Source organism: Delphinapterus leucas, chromosome 6 (genome assembly GCF_059928025.1).
Source record: "Delphinapterus leucas isolate spDelLeu-1000000601 "Yukka" chromosome 6, BTC_Dleu_Yukka2, whole genome shotgun sequence".
In the NCBI taxonomy this organism is placed as follows: Eukaryota; Metazoa; Chordata; class Mammalia; order Artiodactyla; family Monodontidae; genus Delphinapterus; species Delphinapterus leucas.
The window spans coordinates 117,368,471-117,385,185 of NC_143134.1; the positions used below are offsets into that span (position 1 = coordinate 117,368,471).

Sequence of the window (16,715 nt, forward strand, 5' to 3'; positions counted from 1 at the left end):
AGCTGGAGTGTGGGGGAGGAAGAGAGGACTTATGAATGAATCCGTTTGGTACCGGGGGCCTGGGGAGAAGTGTTAGACAATGAAGAAGCCCAGCTCCAGTCCAGAATCTTTCTGTGGCCACTGCAAAAGCTTTATTACCCAATTGTGACCACTTCAGTGCGGCCATTTGAAGAAGGAAGGTTGACTGCAATGGAAGATTTACCTTAGGATTTGTCTCTTTGGCCCCAGAAAGCCATTTGAAAGGCAGGGACAAACAATTACACCGTGTCTTAGGTCTTAGCCTGTTTAAACAGCACAGGGAGGACGGAGCTCAGCGGGCAACAGAGCAAACCTTCCAAAGTGAACCCAGCTGCCGGGAGCTGGGGAGGACCAGCCTGCTCTGCATCCCAAAAGTCAGACCCTCTGCCTTGGTGGGCAGGGGACCCGTCTTGCCTTTCTTTCTGGGAGAAAGGGAGCAATGAGGCAGAGTGGAGGCTGGAGTCTCAGTGCACGGAGGCCGGCACTCCTCACGGGTCTGCGGGTCTGCTGAGCGCTGGGGCCTTCCGTCCATTTCGTGCCCTGAGCGTGGCTTATGTCATCTGATCCTCACAAGAACCAGGGTAAGTGATAGCACCCCCATTTCACAGATGAGGAAACTGAGGTGCAGAAAGGTTAAGTAATTTGCCCGGGATTAAACAGTTAAGAAGGGGTAGAGGTGAGATTTCATTTCAGTCTACCTGGAACTTTGCCATGTACTGCCCTCATCTTCCCTTAAGAAAGCAGTTTTTAATGGGACCAGTCGAGTTCTCAGGATCAGAACAGAAAGGCTATTTGGCTGTGGTTTCTCCTGCCTGTGGTAGGAGAACCTTGTTCACCTCCTGAGGCTTGGTTATTTTGAATCTTTTCTCCTTTCTCAGGATAAAAATGAACTGGAAAAAGGAAGGAGATTCTGCGCTGTGTGTGGTACACTGTAGAGTCCAAAAAAGGTTCTGCTGAATTGAACTACTGCATTTAAGAAATGGATGTTCATTTTTCCTTTGCTAAGTGGGAGGAACTTTTGATGCAACAACTTTGGCAGTGGTTTCAGGTTACGCATTGAGGAGACTCCTTAGTCTGTGATGGGCTCGTCCGGGGCGACAGGGGTCTCGGCATCTGTGCTGTGCCTGAGATGTGACAGGTGTCGCTTTCTACCTTTTGATCATTTTACAGGAGCTCGGAAATGGCCGTGGCGTTATCTATTATGAGGAACTTTTATCTCCAGACCTGCTTGCCTTATGGCCAAGGGCTTAAGGGACTGGCTGGCTCCTTTTAAATTCACCCACTTTTGACTTTAATAATTAACTGCTCCACTTCCCAGACTCACACCGACTGGCAGCTCTTGTCAGCCCTCCCCCTGGGCTGGCCTGGCATCAGGACTGTTCTGAACGGCTTCTTTCCTGGCCTACAGAATCGGGAGCAAGGCGGGCTGAACCTGAGACCCACACCTCTCACTGACACTTCTCCCCAGAAGGGAGATGGATCAGCTGCCTGGGGGTGTGGGGAGCCCCAAGAGGGAGGCGCGTCAGCTGGTTTTGGTTTGAAACAAGCAAGAAAGCGCTTCTGGGCGGTGTGTGGACCCTTTAAAGGCAGACAAATTAAGAACTGGAAGAGTGTTTCAGCAGCGTGCGTCCTTTTCCAGCACAGCTGCTCTTGAAGGTAGGGGTTGGAGGTTGGGATCGCGGGCCGGTGGGGCCTGGCTCGCCATTTCTCTCCGGCAGACGCTGCCACAACCTCATGGGAACCTCGTAGAGACGTTCACTTTGGTTCTCCGCCTTCTAAGTTTCCCAGTGGCGCTACTTTGTTCGACTCTCATTTCTCTCTTAAATATGTCTGCTGGTGAGTCAGGTTCCGGCCAGCTTTTATTCTCAGAACTGTTCCAGTTTCCCCCCTTATCTTTGTCTTAGAGTCAATCTGCAGTTGGAGAAGAAAGCCATTAGTCTGGGGTGGGAGGTGCCCTGAGCGGCATTCAAGCTTTCAAATCCTGAGGGGCCGTCTTCTCAGAAGCTCAGAGAATTTTGCTCATTGTGTGTCTAATTGCCAAGTGCAGGCAGGTTTCATTGGAAACCGGCTCCACTGGGCTGTCATGGCAACCCGATCATCAAATGACATTACGGCTACAGCAGCAAATGAGGCTCGAGGGCCTTACGGGTGGGTGGGGCTAGAATAGCTGGATGCTGGCAATATATTAATATTTTTGGCTTGGTCTGAGTCATTGGCGGGGCGGGGGGGGAGTGCGGTGGAAATACTGTATGAGCTAATGCCACGCTCCCGGAGGTACTCTACCTGCCCTGTTGTTGCTCATGGTATTCCGGCACTTACGGGGATCTTTGGCATGAAACAGTGGTAGAACAAGGAAAGCTGGTGGGGTGGGGGCATGCGCAGATCTGAGGGTGAGAAGGTGCTTGTGAGAGGAACTGCTACTTAGCAGATTAAGGGAAATCGAATGTCACTGAATTCTAAGGCATCTGGAGTGGCTGCCATTGTTTCTGAGTACTGGTTGTTACAGGAATGGACACTGCAAGAAAGGAAACAAAAGTAGATCTGGGTCACAAAATTAGAACAGGTAAAGATAGCAGAGAAGACATGTCGATGGCAGGAGTGGGAGAGAGCACTTTACTTGGGCCTCCAGAAGCACCGGGAGCTGGTGTGAAACATCAGGAACGGAGCACAAGCCCTGCTTTATGAACTTTTTTTTTTTTTTTTTTTTGGCTACGCCACGTGGCATGCGGGATCTCAGTTCCCCAGCCAGGGATAGAACCCGTGCCCGCTGCAGCGGAAGCACGGAGTCCTAACCGCTGGGCCGCCAGGGAAGTCCTGAGCCCTGCCATATTCGTCTTCCTTATTTGTATTTCTCACGTATGTGTTCAGAGCTGTAACAGATACATTTTTTGTGTGGTTTTTTTTTAGCTAAGGCTAAAATTACTCCCCCGCATCTGCTGCCTTCCCATGTGAGGTACTGCTCACTGTAATTCTCAGGGTCAGGCTGACAAGTGTTCTTTGGAAGCTGAATTCTAAAATCTCTTTATGGCAGTGTCAGGCTTGGATGCTGTTTTAAGTGGCCATTGTAACAGGAGCCAGGCTCTGGTGAGCCTCCGCCAGCTGGCTCTGGGGCCCGGGCAAACCAGGTGGCCTCTCCTGGCCTGTTTCTTCATCTCGGAGATTCAGAGATGACCCCAGGGCCCCTGTGGGGCCCAGTGTCTGTAATTCCAAGGAGAGAGCATTTGCCTTGGACACCAGGTGCCTGGAGCTTGGCTCAACTGAGAAGTAAAGGCTTCTGTGTGACAACAGAGTTCTGCATGACCTATGCAACTCAGGAAGATGGGTGGTTTAAATAAATAAGCAAACGCCAGTTTACGTTTGTCCAGTGAAGACATTCTGTTGGACTCAAACACAGTTGCAAAAGAGAAATACGTTGGAGCCCTTTAAGATTAACATTGGAATAGAATTAATGTAAGCGTTGTAAAATAACGTCTTGACGAGCACATGCAGAACTTTTCAGAGAACATTTCCCGGCCCTGTGATGCCATCGGTCTGTAGAGTAATGAGCTCTGTTATAATCAAGGACACTCCATTCTGTTGATTCTAGAAGATAGTTGCCCTTGTTTCATGATGCTTTAATAATTGTTCCTTATATATTGAATGCTGATTTCACTTTCATTTGGTATTGTTTTCAAATCTCTTCTCAGATTTGTCTTGTAAATACATCATACAACTCATTGGTACCAAAAAAAACCCCTCAATGGTACAATTATGTTTACCAACATGACTTGAAAAACATAGTTTAGTAGGAAAGGAACATCTTCAATTGAACAACTTATTTATTCAGTCAAAATATTTGCCATTTTGTATTGGAAGGACTGCAGTTGTCATTGAAATGAGACACTTCAACAGATCTGTGTGATTTATTTTCGTTTCAGAAGCAATCGTGAATAATTTTAAAAAGGAAGATCAGCATTTAAAATTCAGCTTTTTTATTTATAAGTGTGAACTTCCTTTAAAATAAAAATAATAATACAGTATCTTTTTGAGTTGAGGTGGACAAAATACCCTGAGGACTCTGTTTGCTGGCACTCGGGAAACCAAACCTAAGGTCTTCATCAAGAGTGGTCGTGTTTGTTTTTTGGGGTCTCAGAGGCCTGCCAAGCACGATTCATTCATTCATTCAGAAACTGCTTATGTCAAGCACCTCCGTGATCAAGGCAAGGGCTCATTCCAGGCAAGGAGGTACAAAGGCCCTGCCTTTAGGACCCTAGCAGTAGAGATAAGATGTACGTAAAAATAGCCGTAAAGCAGAACATTCTGGATTGGGTAGCTTAAGAGACAGCTGAGTATCATGGATTTAGGTGGAGGCTGAGCAGGAATTGGCCTGAATAATCCTGAGTTGCCTCTGGATACCTCATCGCATCCTCCCTAGTGGGTGGATGAAACAGCCCAAGACCTGTTTTTACAGACTCACCATCAGATCTCTTTTAGAAGGGCTGAAATATCATATAAGTCATTAAAATCTGTTTCATAATGATGTATATAAGCATCAACATCTTATTTTAAGAACCTTTTTCAAGTTCTCAACAAAAAGCTTTTTAGTGAATTTAAGAAGTTCCTTTTACTTTGGTGGATCCCCAGATGACATCCATCTGTTTTTAATCCATCCTGGTCGCGAGGTTTCGTCTATATTAGGAAGTGGTGCACTGTAGATGGAACATAGCGAGATGGATTCCTTTTTCATCTCTGTGACGTGGGCTCTTCCTCTGCAGCATGCATCTGACATCTTCCTTGGGAAGGAATGAGGTGGAGGTGGCAGGGTGGCCCTTAAATAAAGATCGGATCCTGACTCTCCAAGACCTGAAGTTTCCTCTCATCCTCACCTAAAAGGGACATTCTAGGGCAGTGTTGCTCAGTAGAACTTTCTGTGATGATGGAAATAATGTGTGGCCATGCGACCAAGGAAATGAATTCTTAGTTTCATTGAATTTTAGTTTATTTACAATTGAGGACTTCCCTGGCAGTCTAGTGGTTAAGACGCCACTGTTCAGGGGCGCGGGTTCGATCCCTGGTCAGGGAACTAAGATCCCACATGCTGTGTGGCGTGGCAAAATAAAGTAAAAGTATTGAGCAGCACAGTTGTAGACCAGAAAGCTCCGATGCACTGAACTTTAGAGTGTCCTGAATGAATGTGGGCTCTGAAGACCACATCCGCGGATCTTAAGTGAGGCCCAGGCTGACCCCAGATTGGCGCTGCTGAGGAGTGGCCTAGAGTGTCCTCTTCCTGCCCCCATCATTTCAGCCTCTCGGTGCTTGTGGGGTCCCCAGGCAAAGCCTACAGGGGAGGGGCTGCTCATGTGCAGGGTGGCCTGGGGAGGGTCACTAGAGCCAGCCAGAGCTGTGCCTGGAAAGCCGTGTGGCCCAGGCAGCCGGCTGAGGGGCAGCTCCCCTGCAAGTGAAAGACCCCTCCCCACCCCCACCGGGGGCTACTTCCAGGACTACTCCCCACCCCCCCACTGACTTCTACCCTCACAGCGAAACGGGGCCGTTTCAGGTGAGCACTGATTCATTCTCTACCTCCACTTATTTTTCTGCTGGGAATGATTTACCAAGGAGAGAAACCACTGTATTGTGTGACGCGTTTGGGGACCTTGTGGAAAAACAGGCCAAAGGCTGTTTGTTTGGAGGGATTGGCAGCCAGAGGGTGAAGGTTTCTGGGGCAGATCCCAGGGCAGGGCAGAGTGCTCTGCCCGTCTCCGAAGGGTTAACTGGGGAGCAGGTGACGTCAGTCCTGATCTTTATCCCTCTGCACTCGGCCACGCACGCCTCCTTGCCGGGCTCTGTGCTCATTGGCTGTGGGCGGGAGGTTCAGTGAGCAGACTTTTTTCAATTAAGTGAAAGGACAGGGTGGAGGCAGCCAATGACAGCTGCGCCCCAGCATACCTTGTGCAAGTGTGCTGGGCCGGGCAGCATTCTCCTGCCTCCACGCCGCCTGAAACAGCTCCCACCAGCATGCTCTGCCTGTGCCTGTACGTGCCCCTCATCGGGGAGGCCCAGACCGAGTTCCAGTACTTCGAGTCCAAGGGGCTTCCCGCCGAGCTGAAGTCCATCTTCAAACTCAGTGTCTTTATCCCCTCCCAGGAGTTCTCCACCTACCGCCAGTGGAAGCAGGTCTGTACCTCTGTACCGTGGAAGGCAGCGGGCGTTTCATCAGTGTTGGCTGAGTGAATGGATGAGCTGGTAGAGGGTCTGCATACCTCAAAGGTCCCCACCATTTCTAAGCGTGCCAGTTTTTCCCCCAGCTGTTGCGTAACTATAGGCAGCTAAAGGGCTATTACATCATGGGAGTGACTGGCTCTCATGTGACTTCCAAGGAAGGCTGGAATTATAGGGAAGGCACTTGTGGGAGACAGAAAGGAATTTTCTTGCGGAGGGCGGGGTTCTAAGCAGTGCAGGGCCAGGAAGTGCAGGGGCACAAGTCTAGCTGCTTTATCTGAGCTGGGGGGCAGGAGGGGAGGGGAGAGGCCCTTCATTGGAGACCCAGGAGTTGGAACCGTGGCTGCGGAGGCTGGAGGTGACAGGGCTGTGCCCTGGGTGAAACAAACCAACGGGCAGGGGTGAGGGGACCTTCCTAGGCGTCTCTTTGGAGCAGGAGGCAGCAGAAATCATTACTAATTTAAATATGGGGAAACAGCTACAGAGTCTGAGGGGGTCACCTGCCTCCTAAAGGGACACCCCAACTTCTCCGTTAATCAGATCCTGTGCTATCCCCCAGTGCTCACGATGGCAGTGACGGTCAGATGGTGTGCAGGGGGTGGTGATTTGCATATCCTAGGAAGGAGACCGGACTGAGGTAGAAGCAACGACTTAGAATATTTTGAAATCAGCTGCATGAGCATGTCCTTGAGTTGTCTGTATCACGGGCACCCACCCAACAAGGCACATGGATCGCGTTGGTGCCAGAGCCACCCAGATACCAATGAGCTTCGTGCCCAGTGTCCGCCTCATTTCTAAATGACATGCAGATTCTATTTCCGCTCCTCTCATAAATCTAGGGTGCTTAACCTAAATGTAATCTGTATTTTGGTGGAGAGCACAAATGTCTGCAGGAAGTTAACATAACTCCAGACAGCTGATAGAACACGTGCCAGCCTGTGTCTCACATTCCAGCCACAGCCTCCCTGAGTTGTTCTTTGGATCATGTTAGGTGACACAGTATCTGGAGAGGACCAGCTAGCCAATGGCCCATCAATTTCCAAACCCACTGGCTCAGAAGACTTTGAAACCCACACTGGTTTGTGGATAGTGACTGTATTTCTTGCTGAGAGAATTGGGCAACACAGGGAGACTCTAACCATTTTCCTTAGGAGATTTTTGGTCCTAGTTTTGGGGTGTTGCTGGGTTGGAGTGACTCATGTATGTTCCCCACCTTCTTGAGATTAACCTTTAGAATGGCAGCAGGCACTCTACAGAGGTGGCTCTGGAGGTCCATCAGGCCTGGCTTGAATCCTGCCCACCAACTTCCCTAACTGTGCGACCTTGGATAAATTACTAAACCTCTGTGAGCTTCTGTTTCCTTCTCTGGAAAATGGGGGAAATGATAGTACCCACCTCCCAGGCCTGTTTGCGAGGATTCAGCGGGTCACTAGAGGTAAAGCATTTAGCGGGACCCCGGGCACAGACCAGTTGCTGAGCATTGAAAACGGACTGCAGCTGCTGAACAGAGCTCATGTCTAAGGGCAGGTGCAGGTTTTTGGAACCTCACTGCCCAGGAAAGGGTCCCTTAAAGCTTCCTTGGGTCACTGAACAATTCCTAAGTGGAGCTGCCCTGCTTTTCAGTGCCTGGTTAAGGGAGCTGAGGTTGGTTATAGCACCTGGCTCCCCTGAGATCAGAGACAGGCAGCGCCATCAAGCAGGCCCAAGAACAGTTCCCATTGCTCTTACCACTTCTCCATCCTCCAGAGTTCTCTCTGGCAGTATTTCTGCCAAGCAGCCATTGGCAGGGGCCAGCTCTGCCCTGTACCTTTACCCTGGTCGCCCCCAATTGTTCTTGGGCCAGTGCCACTTTTAGGGATAAAAAGAGCAAGCTGCAGAGTTTCTGAGGGAATCTGGAGCTCCAGGGCCACCCCACATTTGGGCAGAGAGCATGCGGGGCTGAGGCCTGGCACCAGGGACAGAGCTGCAGGGGAGCCGGGCAGCTGGCCTGGTGGAAGTACCAAGCCCACTGCTGCCGGCCTCTGTCAGAAGGGCTCCTCTTGCGGGCTCTTTTTCCTCTTTCTCATGAGGGAAACACGGTGGGCTCTTGGCTGGGTTCTGGCTGGCCCTAGGGGATCCAGGTGGTGGCCCTGGGAGTGGAGGGGGGGAAGTGTCTCGGGTCATGGGGCCACCTCTGTTCACGGTTGAGCAGTTGTTTCCTGGGAACGGGACACCACGAGGGACAGGAAAAGCTGAAGGACAAAACCTTACTTTTGTTTTATAGAAAATTGTACAAGCTGGCGACAAAGACCTCGATGGGCAGCTAGACTTTGAAGAGTTTGTCCATTATCTCCAAGATCATGAGAAGAAACTGAGGCTGGTATTCAAGAGTTTGGACAAGAAGAATGATGGTAAGCATTGCCCCCGGGGGCCAGCGGCGGGCCCAGCGGTCCTGGGCCTCTCCGCAGGGCTGGCTTCCGGCTCACGGCCTTTGTTGTTCCAGGACGGATCGACGCGCAGGAGATCATGCAGTCCCTGCGGGACCTGGGAGTCAAGATATCTGAACAGCAGGCAGAAAAAATCCTCAAGAGGTGAGTGCGTAGCCGCCCCTGCGTCTGGTTGAACAAAAGTGTGACGAAAGAAGGCTTCTTGGACTCACTCCCTCGTGCCATTCACTGTATTGACCCTGTTTCCGCGAACTTTGGCTTCTGGTGGTTGGAAGGGATGAATAAGTAACCCCTCCCAGAGACCAGCTGCTCCCCGGGTTCCTGGTCAGCTCCGGTGGTAGAATCACAGATCACCTGGCAGAGTGCCTGAGCGCCAGCCACCCGCTAAGAGAGAAGACTAGCTGGGGATTTTAGTAGGTGAAAGGCCAGCAAGGGACACCCTTCTCTGCCCGGTCGTCCAGGGGCAGGGCTCACGTGGCCGCCCTCCACTGTGGGGAACTTCCTCCTAATAGAACACTCAGATGTGCTGCCCCGAAGGGCATCCCACAGGCCAGGGGTGGTCCTGGGGACTGGCATCACTGCTGTGCTGGGAACTCGCACAGAACAGCCCCAGAGCCGCTTCCTGTCCTCCGGAGCCTCCCCAAGTCCCAGGGGCCCGAAGCCGGCTGGTCAGGGACGGCAGCCTCTGGCCCTTGCTCCCCTCCGCGTGGAGGGTGCGTCCTCGTGCTGTGCCGTGGCATGTGCTTGCGTCACTAACCGCCGCTCAGAGCACTTATTTGTGTTGTTTCTCCTCTCTCCTCTGCATCTTCCTTTGTCTGTCTGTCAGAATACGAACGGGCCACTTCTGGGGCCCTGTCACCTAGTAAGTATCCGTGTCACTCTCGGGACCGCCTCCCTCCTTGACCTCTGTGCCCGATCAGAACGGGGTTCTCGTGGGCCATCAAATCCCGTTTTTGTACCAGGTGGGATGTGGAGCCACCTGGCCTTTTCTCCTCCGGGGCAGAGGCGCCTTCTGTGGTTTCCTGGTGGCCACGCGCCTGCCCTCGGCTCCCCTGGAGGTGGGAAGTGCGGCTGACAGACGGGGCCTGTTTACATTTGGGCGACCCACATATTTGTCTTGCAGCATGGACAAGAACGGCACAATGACCATCGACTGGAACGAGTGGCGAGACTATCACCTCCTGCACCCCGTGGAAAACATCCCTGAGATCATCCTGTACTGGAAGCATTCCACGGTGAGCCCCGTGCTCCTGGGGCCGGAAGGGGGTTTCTCCCTCGTCCGTTCATAGGGTCCCCTTCGCCCAGCATTAGCCCCCATCGTGGTGGGGGTTCCCAGCCCACCTCCCCTTCAGTGGTGGGGCTGTCTGCTTCTCTGCCAGCCTTCCACATGCTCCCTCCGTCTCCCTCATGCCGGCCAACCTGAACGGCCCGCCCATGCCCCAAACACGGGGCTCCCTCTGCTAGAAACAATGCCCTCCTGTCCCCACATGCTGCCTGTTCTTCAAGGTCCGCTGTAAGCTCCCGCTCCCTGAGCCTCCTTGTTCTTCCAAAGCCTCCTGAGGGCTGCTCTGCAGAGATCCAGTAGCAGAGCTGTTCAGTTTCTCCCCCCGGCCACCCCATTTTTTGTGTCATTTCTCTCTATGGCTAAAGAATACCTCCCCACTGCTCTTTCACCCCCGGTCAGAAACACACAGAGCTCTGCGCCCTCACTGGTAGTGGCCCCATTGACCCCTCGCCCGCGAGCCCCCTTCACGCATGAGCATCCCTTTCTGCTGGTCCTTGCTGAGTATCCCCTGGTGGCAGTCTTATCCATCCTGGACCGTCAACTCCAGAAGAGGAGGCCACAGGTCCTCCTCCTCTGTCTCCCGAGGTGCCCTCAGGGGACGCCTGGCATCTTCGTTGGCTGAAATTAGGTGGACGCTCTGCGGGTAGGAGCCGCTGCCCCGTGGGTCTGGCCTGCAGCCCCAAGGTTGGAGCAGAGCTGGCTCTGCCTGCCGAGCCGGGAGGCCGCCTGGGAGAGAGGGCATTGCACAGGCAGCACAACCTCTCGTGTTTGCAGAAGTCTTGCATAACGTTCTGCCAACGTGATCCGGTTACACGTCAGGTTCCAGAAGAATTTTTGTCCCTGACTTGATCCTTCCAGTACAGCCAACCTGGTGATCCTCAGCCGCAGTGCCTTTGTCAGCTGTTCTGCAGGAGCCCCTGGCAGTGTCCCGAAGGGCTGTCCGCATGGTTTTCTACCTGCATTCTTCCAGCTGTGCTCTCAGTTCTAACCTGGGCCTCTCCAAGGCCACAGACGGCTCAGAGCTTTGCTGCCTCCACATAGCGAAGGGGCAGGGGGTCCCTTCTAGGCGGCAGAAGGCTGTGGACCTGGCTGTCTGCCGGCAGCTCTGCCACAAGCGTCGGGAGCCTACTAGATTTATCGTTGTTGGTCTTCCTCACAGATCTTTGATGTGGGTGAGAATCTGACGGTCCCCGACGAGTTCACGGTGGAGGAGAGGCAGACGGGGATGTGGTGGAGACACCTGGTGGCTGGCGGTGGGGCGGGGGCTGTATCGAGAACCTGCACGGCCCCCCTGGACAGACTCAAGGTGCTCATGCAGGTACGCAGGAAAACAGGCCCCAAGCCACCTGGTTTCCACCTTGGGTTTCTTTGGTGGGTTGGTTTCCCCTCCCTTATCTGGGGCCCTGCTTTGGGCCCATACTTTCCTAACCCAGTAAATCAGATTGGAATTATTGCTCAGACAAGGATGACATTAGATCTTGGCCTAGGTGGCCTTTTGCACATTAGATCCTGGCCTAGGTGGCCTGATCTAATTTTATCTGAGGCCCTTAAGCCAGGAGTCACATTACAGGGCCATACTGGAGGCAGATGACCCCAGTGAGAACTGGGGTGTGGCAGGAACCTGTTTCCTTAGGCGCATCTTACATAGGCCACCACGTGGGGGGGCAGTGCGAACAGATCCTCACCTGGCCTGGACACCATTCCCTTGGCTGGGCACCCAGCTCCACGTCCACAGGGCAGGTTCAGCTCATGCTGAACCCAAGTCAGGAGCAAGGTTGTGAAATCGAGCTGCCTGAGGACACACCAGTGGACTCCAGTGTCTTTTGGACAGTGGCCGGTCACCCCCTTGCCCCCTGACTTGCGTTCTGGCACTTTTCGTGCCAGGAACCCTGCTCAGAAAAGGTGTCATCCTTTCCTTACCCCCTCAGCGCCTCCTGGGCCTGCCTCGGTTTGAGGTCTATGGATGGAAGAATGAGAACTCCCTTCTGGTGCTGAATCAGGGAGGCGAGTGGTTCAGGGAGAGGAGCCCTGGGCCTGGGACCCGACCCGGGGTCCCACTGTCCCAGCTGGGTGACCTCAGGCGAGTCACTTCAGCCCCAGGACTTCTACTGCTCTGGAAACTAAGGGGTTCGAACAAATTGCCTCATCAGTGTGTTTTTCTTAGCCAGATCCCCAGGAATGCTGTAGAGATTAAAAGCTGTCCTTGGGTGAAATGACAAAATGCCAGGGAGGGGCTTTAAATTAATGGGGGTGGGGGAGGGGGTGGGGGGCATCAGTTGGCTGGTTTGATGATGGTTGAAGCTCATTATGGGTTCATGGAAGCTCGTTATGTAATCCTCTATACTTTTATATATGTTTGAAAATTTTCCATAATTAAAAAGCTCAATTTTTTTTTTTAATTTATTTTTTGGCTGCGTTGGGTCTTCGTTGCTGCGCGCGGGCTTTCTCTAGTTGCAGTGAGCGGGGGCTACTCTTCGTTGCAGTGCGTGGGCTTCTCATTGCGGTGGCTTCTCTTGTTGCGGAGCCCGTGCTCTAGGCGTGCGGGCTTCAGTAGTTGTAGCACACAGGCTCAGTAGTTGTGGCTCACGGGCTTAGTTGCTCCGCGGCATGTGGGATCTTCCCGGACCAGGGCTGGAACCCATGTCCCCTGCCTTGGCCACTAGGGAAGTCCCAAAAGCTCAACTTTTTTTAAAGTAGTCCTTGTGGAGGTGTTTAGCATGGGGTTGGCACCAGCAGGTGCACAGCAGAATCTAGTGGGACCTAGAGCAGCCACGTTAGACTCTCAGGGTACCGAGCTGGCCTCAGAGTGCCACGAGGGCGGAGCCTGCCTGCCGTTGATCTTGGCTCTTTGTCAGGCAACGGTGGCCCTGTGGCCGCTGAGCTCCTTCTGACCGCTTGTCCTTCCCCCCGCCCAGGTCCACGCCTCCCGCAGCAACAACATGTGCATCGTGGGTGGCTTCACCCAGATGATTCGAGAAGGAGGGGCCAAATCACTCTGGCGCGGCAATGGCATCAACGTCCTCAAAATTGCCCCCGAGTCGGCCATCAAGTTCATGGCCTATGAACAGGTGAGGACCCCGCGCCCCAGGGAGAGTCGCCCATCAGCAGCTGCCCCCTGAGCTCCCCTGGAATGAGGCCCCTGCCCTGTTGGTTCCCTGGGGCCTGGGACCAGTCCTTGTACCTGAGGGACAGCAGGTCTTGGCTAAAGCTGACAGGCTCCGGGAGGAAGGGCAGGGCAGGAGCAGGTATGCTGGTCTCTGGGAGGGGTATCAGTCTGTTTGCTCCCTGTTCCAGATCAAGCGTCTCGTTGGGAGTGACCAGGAGACTCTGAGGATTCACGAGAGGCTTGTGGCAGGGTCCTTGGCAGGGGCCATTGCCCAGAGCAGCATCTACCCGATGGAGGTGAGGGCCACGTTGGTCCTGGGGCGGGCAGTGTGCGTGGAGGTGAGGGTGCGGAGTGGGCTGGGCTCACACTTCCGTCACTTCCGTTGGGCTCTGCAGGTCCTGAAGACCCGGATGGCCCTGCGCAAAACAGGCCAGTACTCGGGCATGCTGGACTGCGCCAGGAAGATCCTGGCCAGAGAGGGCGTGGCCGCCTTCTACAAAGGCTATGTTCCCAACATGCTAGGGATCATCCCCTACGCTGGGATAGACCTGGCCGTCTACGAGGTGAGGCCCTAGAGGACTCAGGCCCCTTGAGCAGCAGGAGAGATTCAGAAACCCCCTCCTGGCCATGTGTCACCCCTCCACCCCCCTTTGTCTCCTTCCAGACTCACCTGTCCATTGCAGGGGTGTCCTGTCACACTGCCTGCCCCTGGCAGCCCCCAGGTTCTGTACCCCCAGGGGCTTGGCAGGCAGATCTACAGAGCACGATGCCCTGGGGGCTTGCTGGGCCCCCAGCAGACTCCGGAGCACAGGAGTCCGGCTCTCGGGGGAGGGAAGGGAGGGGCTGCCCCTGCGGCATCCCCATCCTATCCAGAAATCCCCAGTGACAGCAGAAACAAAGGTCAGGCAGGCCAGGAGCCCAGCCAGCCCCAGGCCGGCCCAGGCCAAGTGAATCAGGTTACAGTGGCCTTGCGGATCCCATGTGATGGGGCAACGCCTCCTGTGTGGATCCGGTAACTGTCCCTTCAGCGCCCCAGTCTCTCACTGCCTCACAAGCCCTTTCTTCCTGGGGCCTGCAGGCCCTTTGGCTCATCCCCGCCCCCCCCCCCCCCCCCGCCCTTTCAGACGCTCAAGAATGCCTGGCTGCAGCGCTATGCGGTGAACAGTGCAGACCCCGGCGTGTTTGTGCTCCTGGCCTGTGGCACCATGTCCAGCACCTGTGGCCAGCTGGCCAGCTACCCACTGGCCCTGGTCAGGACCCGGATGCAGGCCCAAGGTAAGGCTGGTCTTAGGCCAGTCAGTCCCCAGGGGCCCGTCTCCCCGGGCAGGTTGGGACGTAGGGAGGGGCCAGCGAAAGGCCCCTGACGGGCGACCTCGCTCCCTGCAGCCTCCATTGAGGGCGCCCCGGAGGTGACCATGAGCAGCCTCTTCAGACAGATCCTGCGGACCGAGGGGGCCTTTGGCCTGTACCGGGGGCTGGCCCCCAACTTCATGAAGGTGATTCCGGCCGTGAGCATCAGCTACGTGGTGTACGAGAACCTGAAGATCACCCTGGGTGTGCAGTCGCGGTGACGGGAGGGAGGCCAGCCTGCCCGCGGACTCGCTGATCCTGGGCCTGCAGCCCCGGGATGTGGAGCCATCTCATTCTGTGAATGTGCCAACACTGAGCTGACTGAAGCCAAGCTGTGAAGACCCTGGGACGCACCTGCAGGGCTGGGGGCAGAGCCGGCCCCCGCTGGGTCTGTCCTGCTGACCCTGGCTGACCCTCGGGTCCATTCCAGGGAAGACCTGTGGGTGTTCCTCAGGGTCCAGGGCTCAGCAGGACACAGGCTCGCGTGCGTGGGGACGGGACACTTCCTGTGCTGCCTGCCGAATAGCTGGGCTGCGAGGCTGGCTTAGTTCTTCCATCGCGTCCTCGCAGCCAGACCATTGGCGCGGGGCGCCTTCGGGCCTGCTGAGTGTCCTCCCCGGGCCCACCTTGCTTCCTTCCTTGCTGCTGTTTTAAATGGTAGGAGGAGGGCCCGCAGCCCACTCCCCCCGCCACGCTGCTCCTCTCCGCCCAGTCCGTGGGGAAGGGTGGCTCTACCTGACCTAAGCCCGACTTCCCAACCGGCAGCGCAGCCACTGGCAGGGAAGAGGGAGGAGTCTGGCTTCTGAGCTGCCCCGCAGACGGGCACCTGGATGCCCGTGTGTGTGACGAGGGCAAGGCTGCCTGGCGTCCTGGCGCATGGCTTCATGGGTCCTGGGACCCAGAGGGCCTCTGCTCCCTGCTGCTGGGGGGCTCGTGGGGCTCCGAGCGGGCCCCGGCCCCTGGCAGGACTGGCACCAGCTCAGAACTAACTCCCTGTCCCTTCCCGCCGGCATGAGGGCAGTGGTTTCTGCCCTGAGTCTGCACGCCCTGGTGAGAGAAGGAAAAGGTGTTCAAGGCCTTCATTATGTATTGTTGGAAAAAGGGCTTTGTTCAGAAAGACAAGCCGGACAAATGTACAAGTTCTGCTCTTCCAGGGAGAAGACAAAGAGAGCCAGTGGCTCAGCCGACCGCGTTAAAGTCTGTTTCTGACGCCCCGGGGATTCGTGTCCAATCCCAGCTGGGGCAAAGTGGGACCAGCCTCACATTCCACTGATGCAACGTATCACACTGCTTGGAGCCTATTTATTTTGTATTTATTTGAACAGAGTTATGTCCTAACTATTTTTATAGATGTGTTTAATTAATAGCCCGTCATTTTCAAGTTCATTTTTTATTCATATTTATGTCCCTGGTTGACTGCACCTTCCCAACACCTGTGAGGTGGGGTGGGAAGAGGAAGGAGGGGGCCGTGGCAGTGACCCTTCTCGCTGCTGCACCATGTCTGTCCAAAGAAATTTCTTTCGGAACTGGCGACAGAAGAAAGGCAAGAAGGCAGAAGGGCCCTGATCACAGAGAGACGGTCCTTCGGCGGGTCAGGGCAGGGCCAGCACCTAGGAAGCCTTAGGATCTGAGGGTTTGATCAGGGGCCAGGAAGAGTGGGGGAAATCTCAACCCTATTCAGGATGGAAGTCCAAATCATTTCTTAGACTGGGAGGGATTTCTTTATTCACCCTTTTTGAAAGACAAGGCAGTGAGGTGCCTATCACTGTGAGTTTGGGGTGGGGGCCAGAGGAGAGGGCGGCCGGCTCCCCACCCGTACCTGTGAAGCGGGCTCCCTCTGTCCTGGGCCCCCCGCTACCCCTGCTCAGTAATGCTGGTCAGCGTGCAACTGCACAGCCACACTTCCATTCACCAGAACGGCCTGATGAGGACAATTTAAATAGGATGCAAAGATCAATGCAAGATTTATTGTTATATATAAATAGAGTTATAACTGGAATTGGTGACAAAGCAAATTAAGAAAGAATTGGAATTTGTCATTTAAAACAGCCTTCTAATAAAGTTGTTTCAGAGCTGATGATGGAGCCATGGTCTTCCTGACCTGGGCTTGGGTGGCATGGGGCTGTTTACGTGTTAGAATACAAATCCCTTTTTCTCATGAGAGAACATGAGAAAGCTACCCCTCAGAGTAGCTACCCGCTCTGGGCTTCTGGAGGCAGCCCCTCTTTAGAATGGATGTTCATTGTATTTGGGGCGCTCTGACAGGTCTCCAGTGCCCCAGGAGATAGTGGGTCTGGTCCTTCCTCAGCCCTCACCTGATTCAGCCCATGTC

The 16,715-nt window shown here is 54.3% G+C and overlaps 1 protein-coding gene across 9 annotated transcripts in view; it reads left to right on the forward strand.

Moving 5' to 3' along the window:
- The window catches only part of SLC25A25 (solute carrier family 25 member 25), a 32,071-nt gene extending 16,319 nt beyond the window's left edge, over positions 1-15,752 (forward strand). For 2 of the 9 annotated variants that reach the window (XM_089913786.1, XM_022578639.3), the window contains 10 exons: positions 8,480-8,606; positions 8,699-8,786; positions 9,469-9,504; positions 9,766-9,877; positions 11,087-11,245; positions 12,843-12,995; positions 13,222-13,329; positions 13,429-13,596; positions 14,158-14,308; positions 14,420-15,656. In XM_089913786.1, coding sequence (XP_089769912.1) covers positions 8,480-8,606; positions 8,699-8,786; positions 9,469-9,504; positions 9,766-9,877; positions 11,087-11,245; positions 12,843-12,995; positions 13,222-13,329; positions 13,429-13,596; positions 14,158-14,308; positions 14,420-14,604 — 1,287 coding nt within the window. In that variant the 3' untranslated portion in view covers positions 14,605-15,656. Of the gene's footprint in view, positions 1-2,223; positions 6,172-8,479; positions 8,607-8,698; positions 8,787-9,468; positions 9,505-9,765; positions 9,878-11,086; positions 11,246-12,842; positions 12,996-13,221; positions 13,330-13,428; positions 13,597-14,157; positions 14,309-14,419 lie in introns of those variants that run through there. The other 7 variants (XM_089913783.1, XM_030761593.2, XM_022578638.3 and 4 more) reach the window with 7 other exon arrangements.
- The last annotated feature ends 963 nt before the right edge of the window (positions 15,753-16,715 follow it).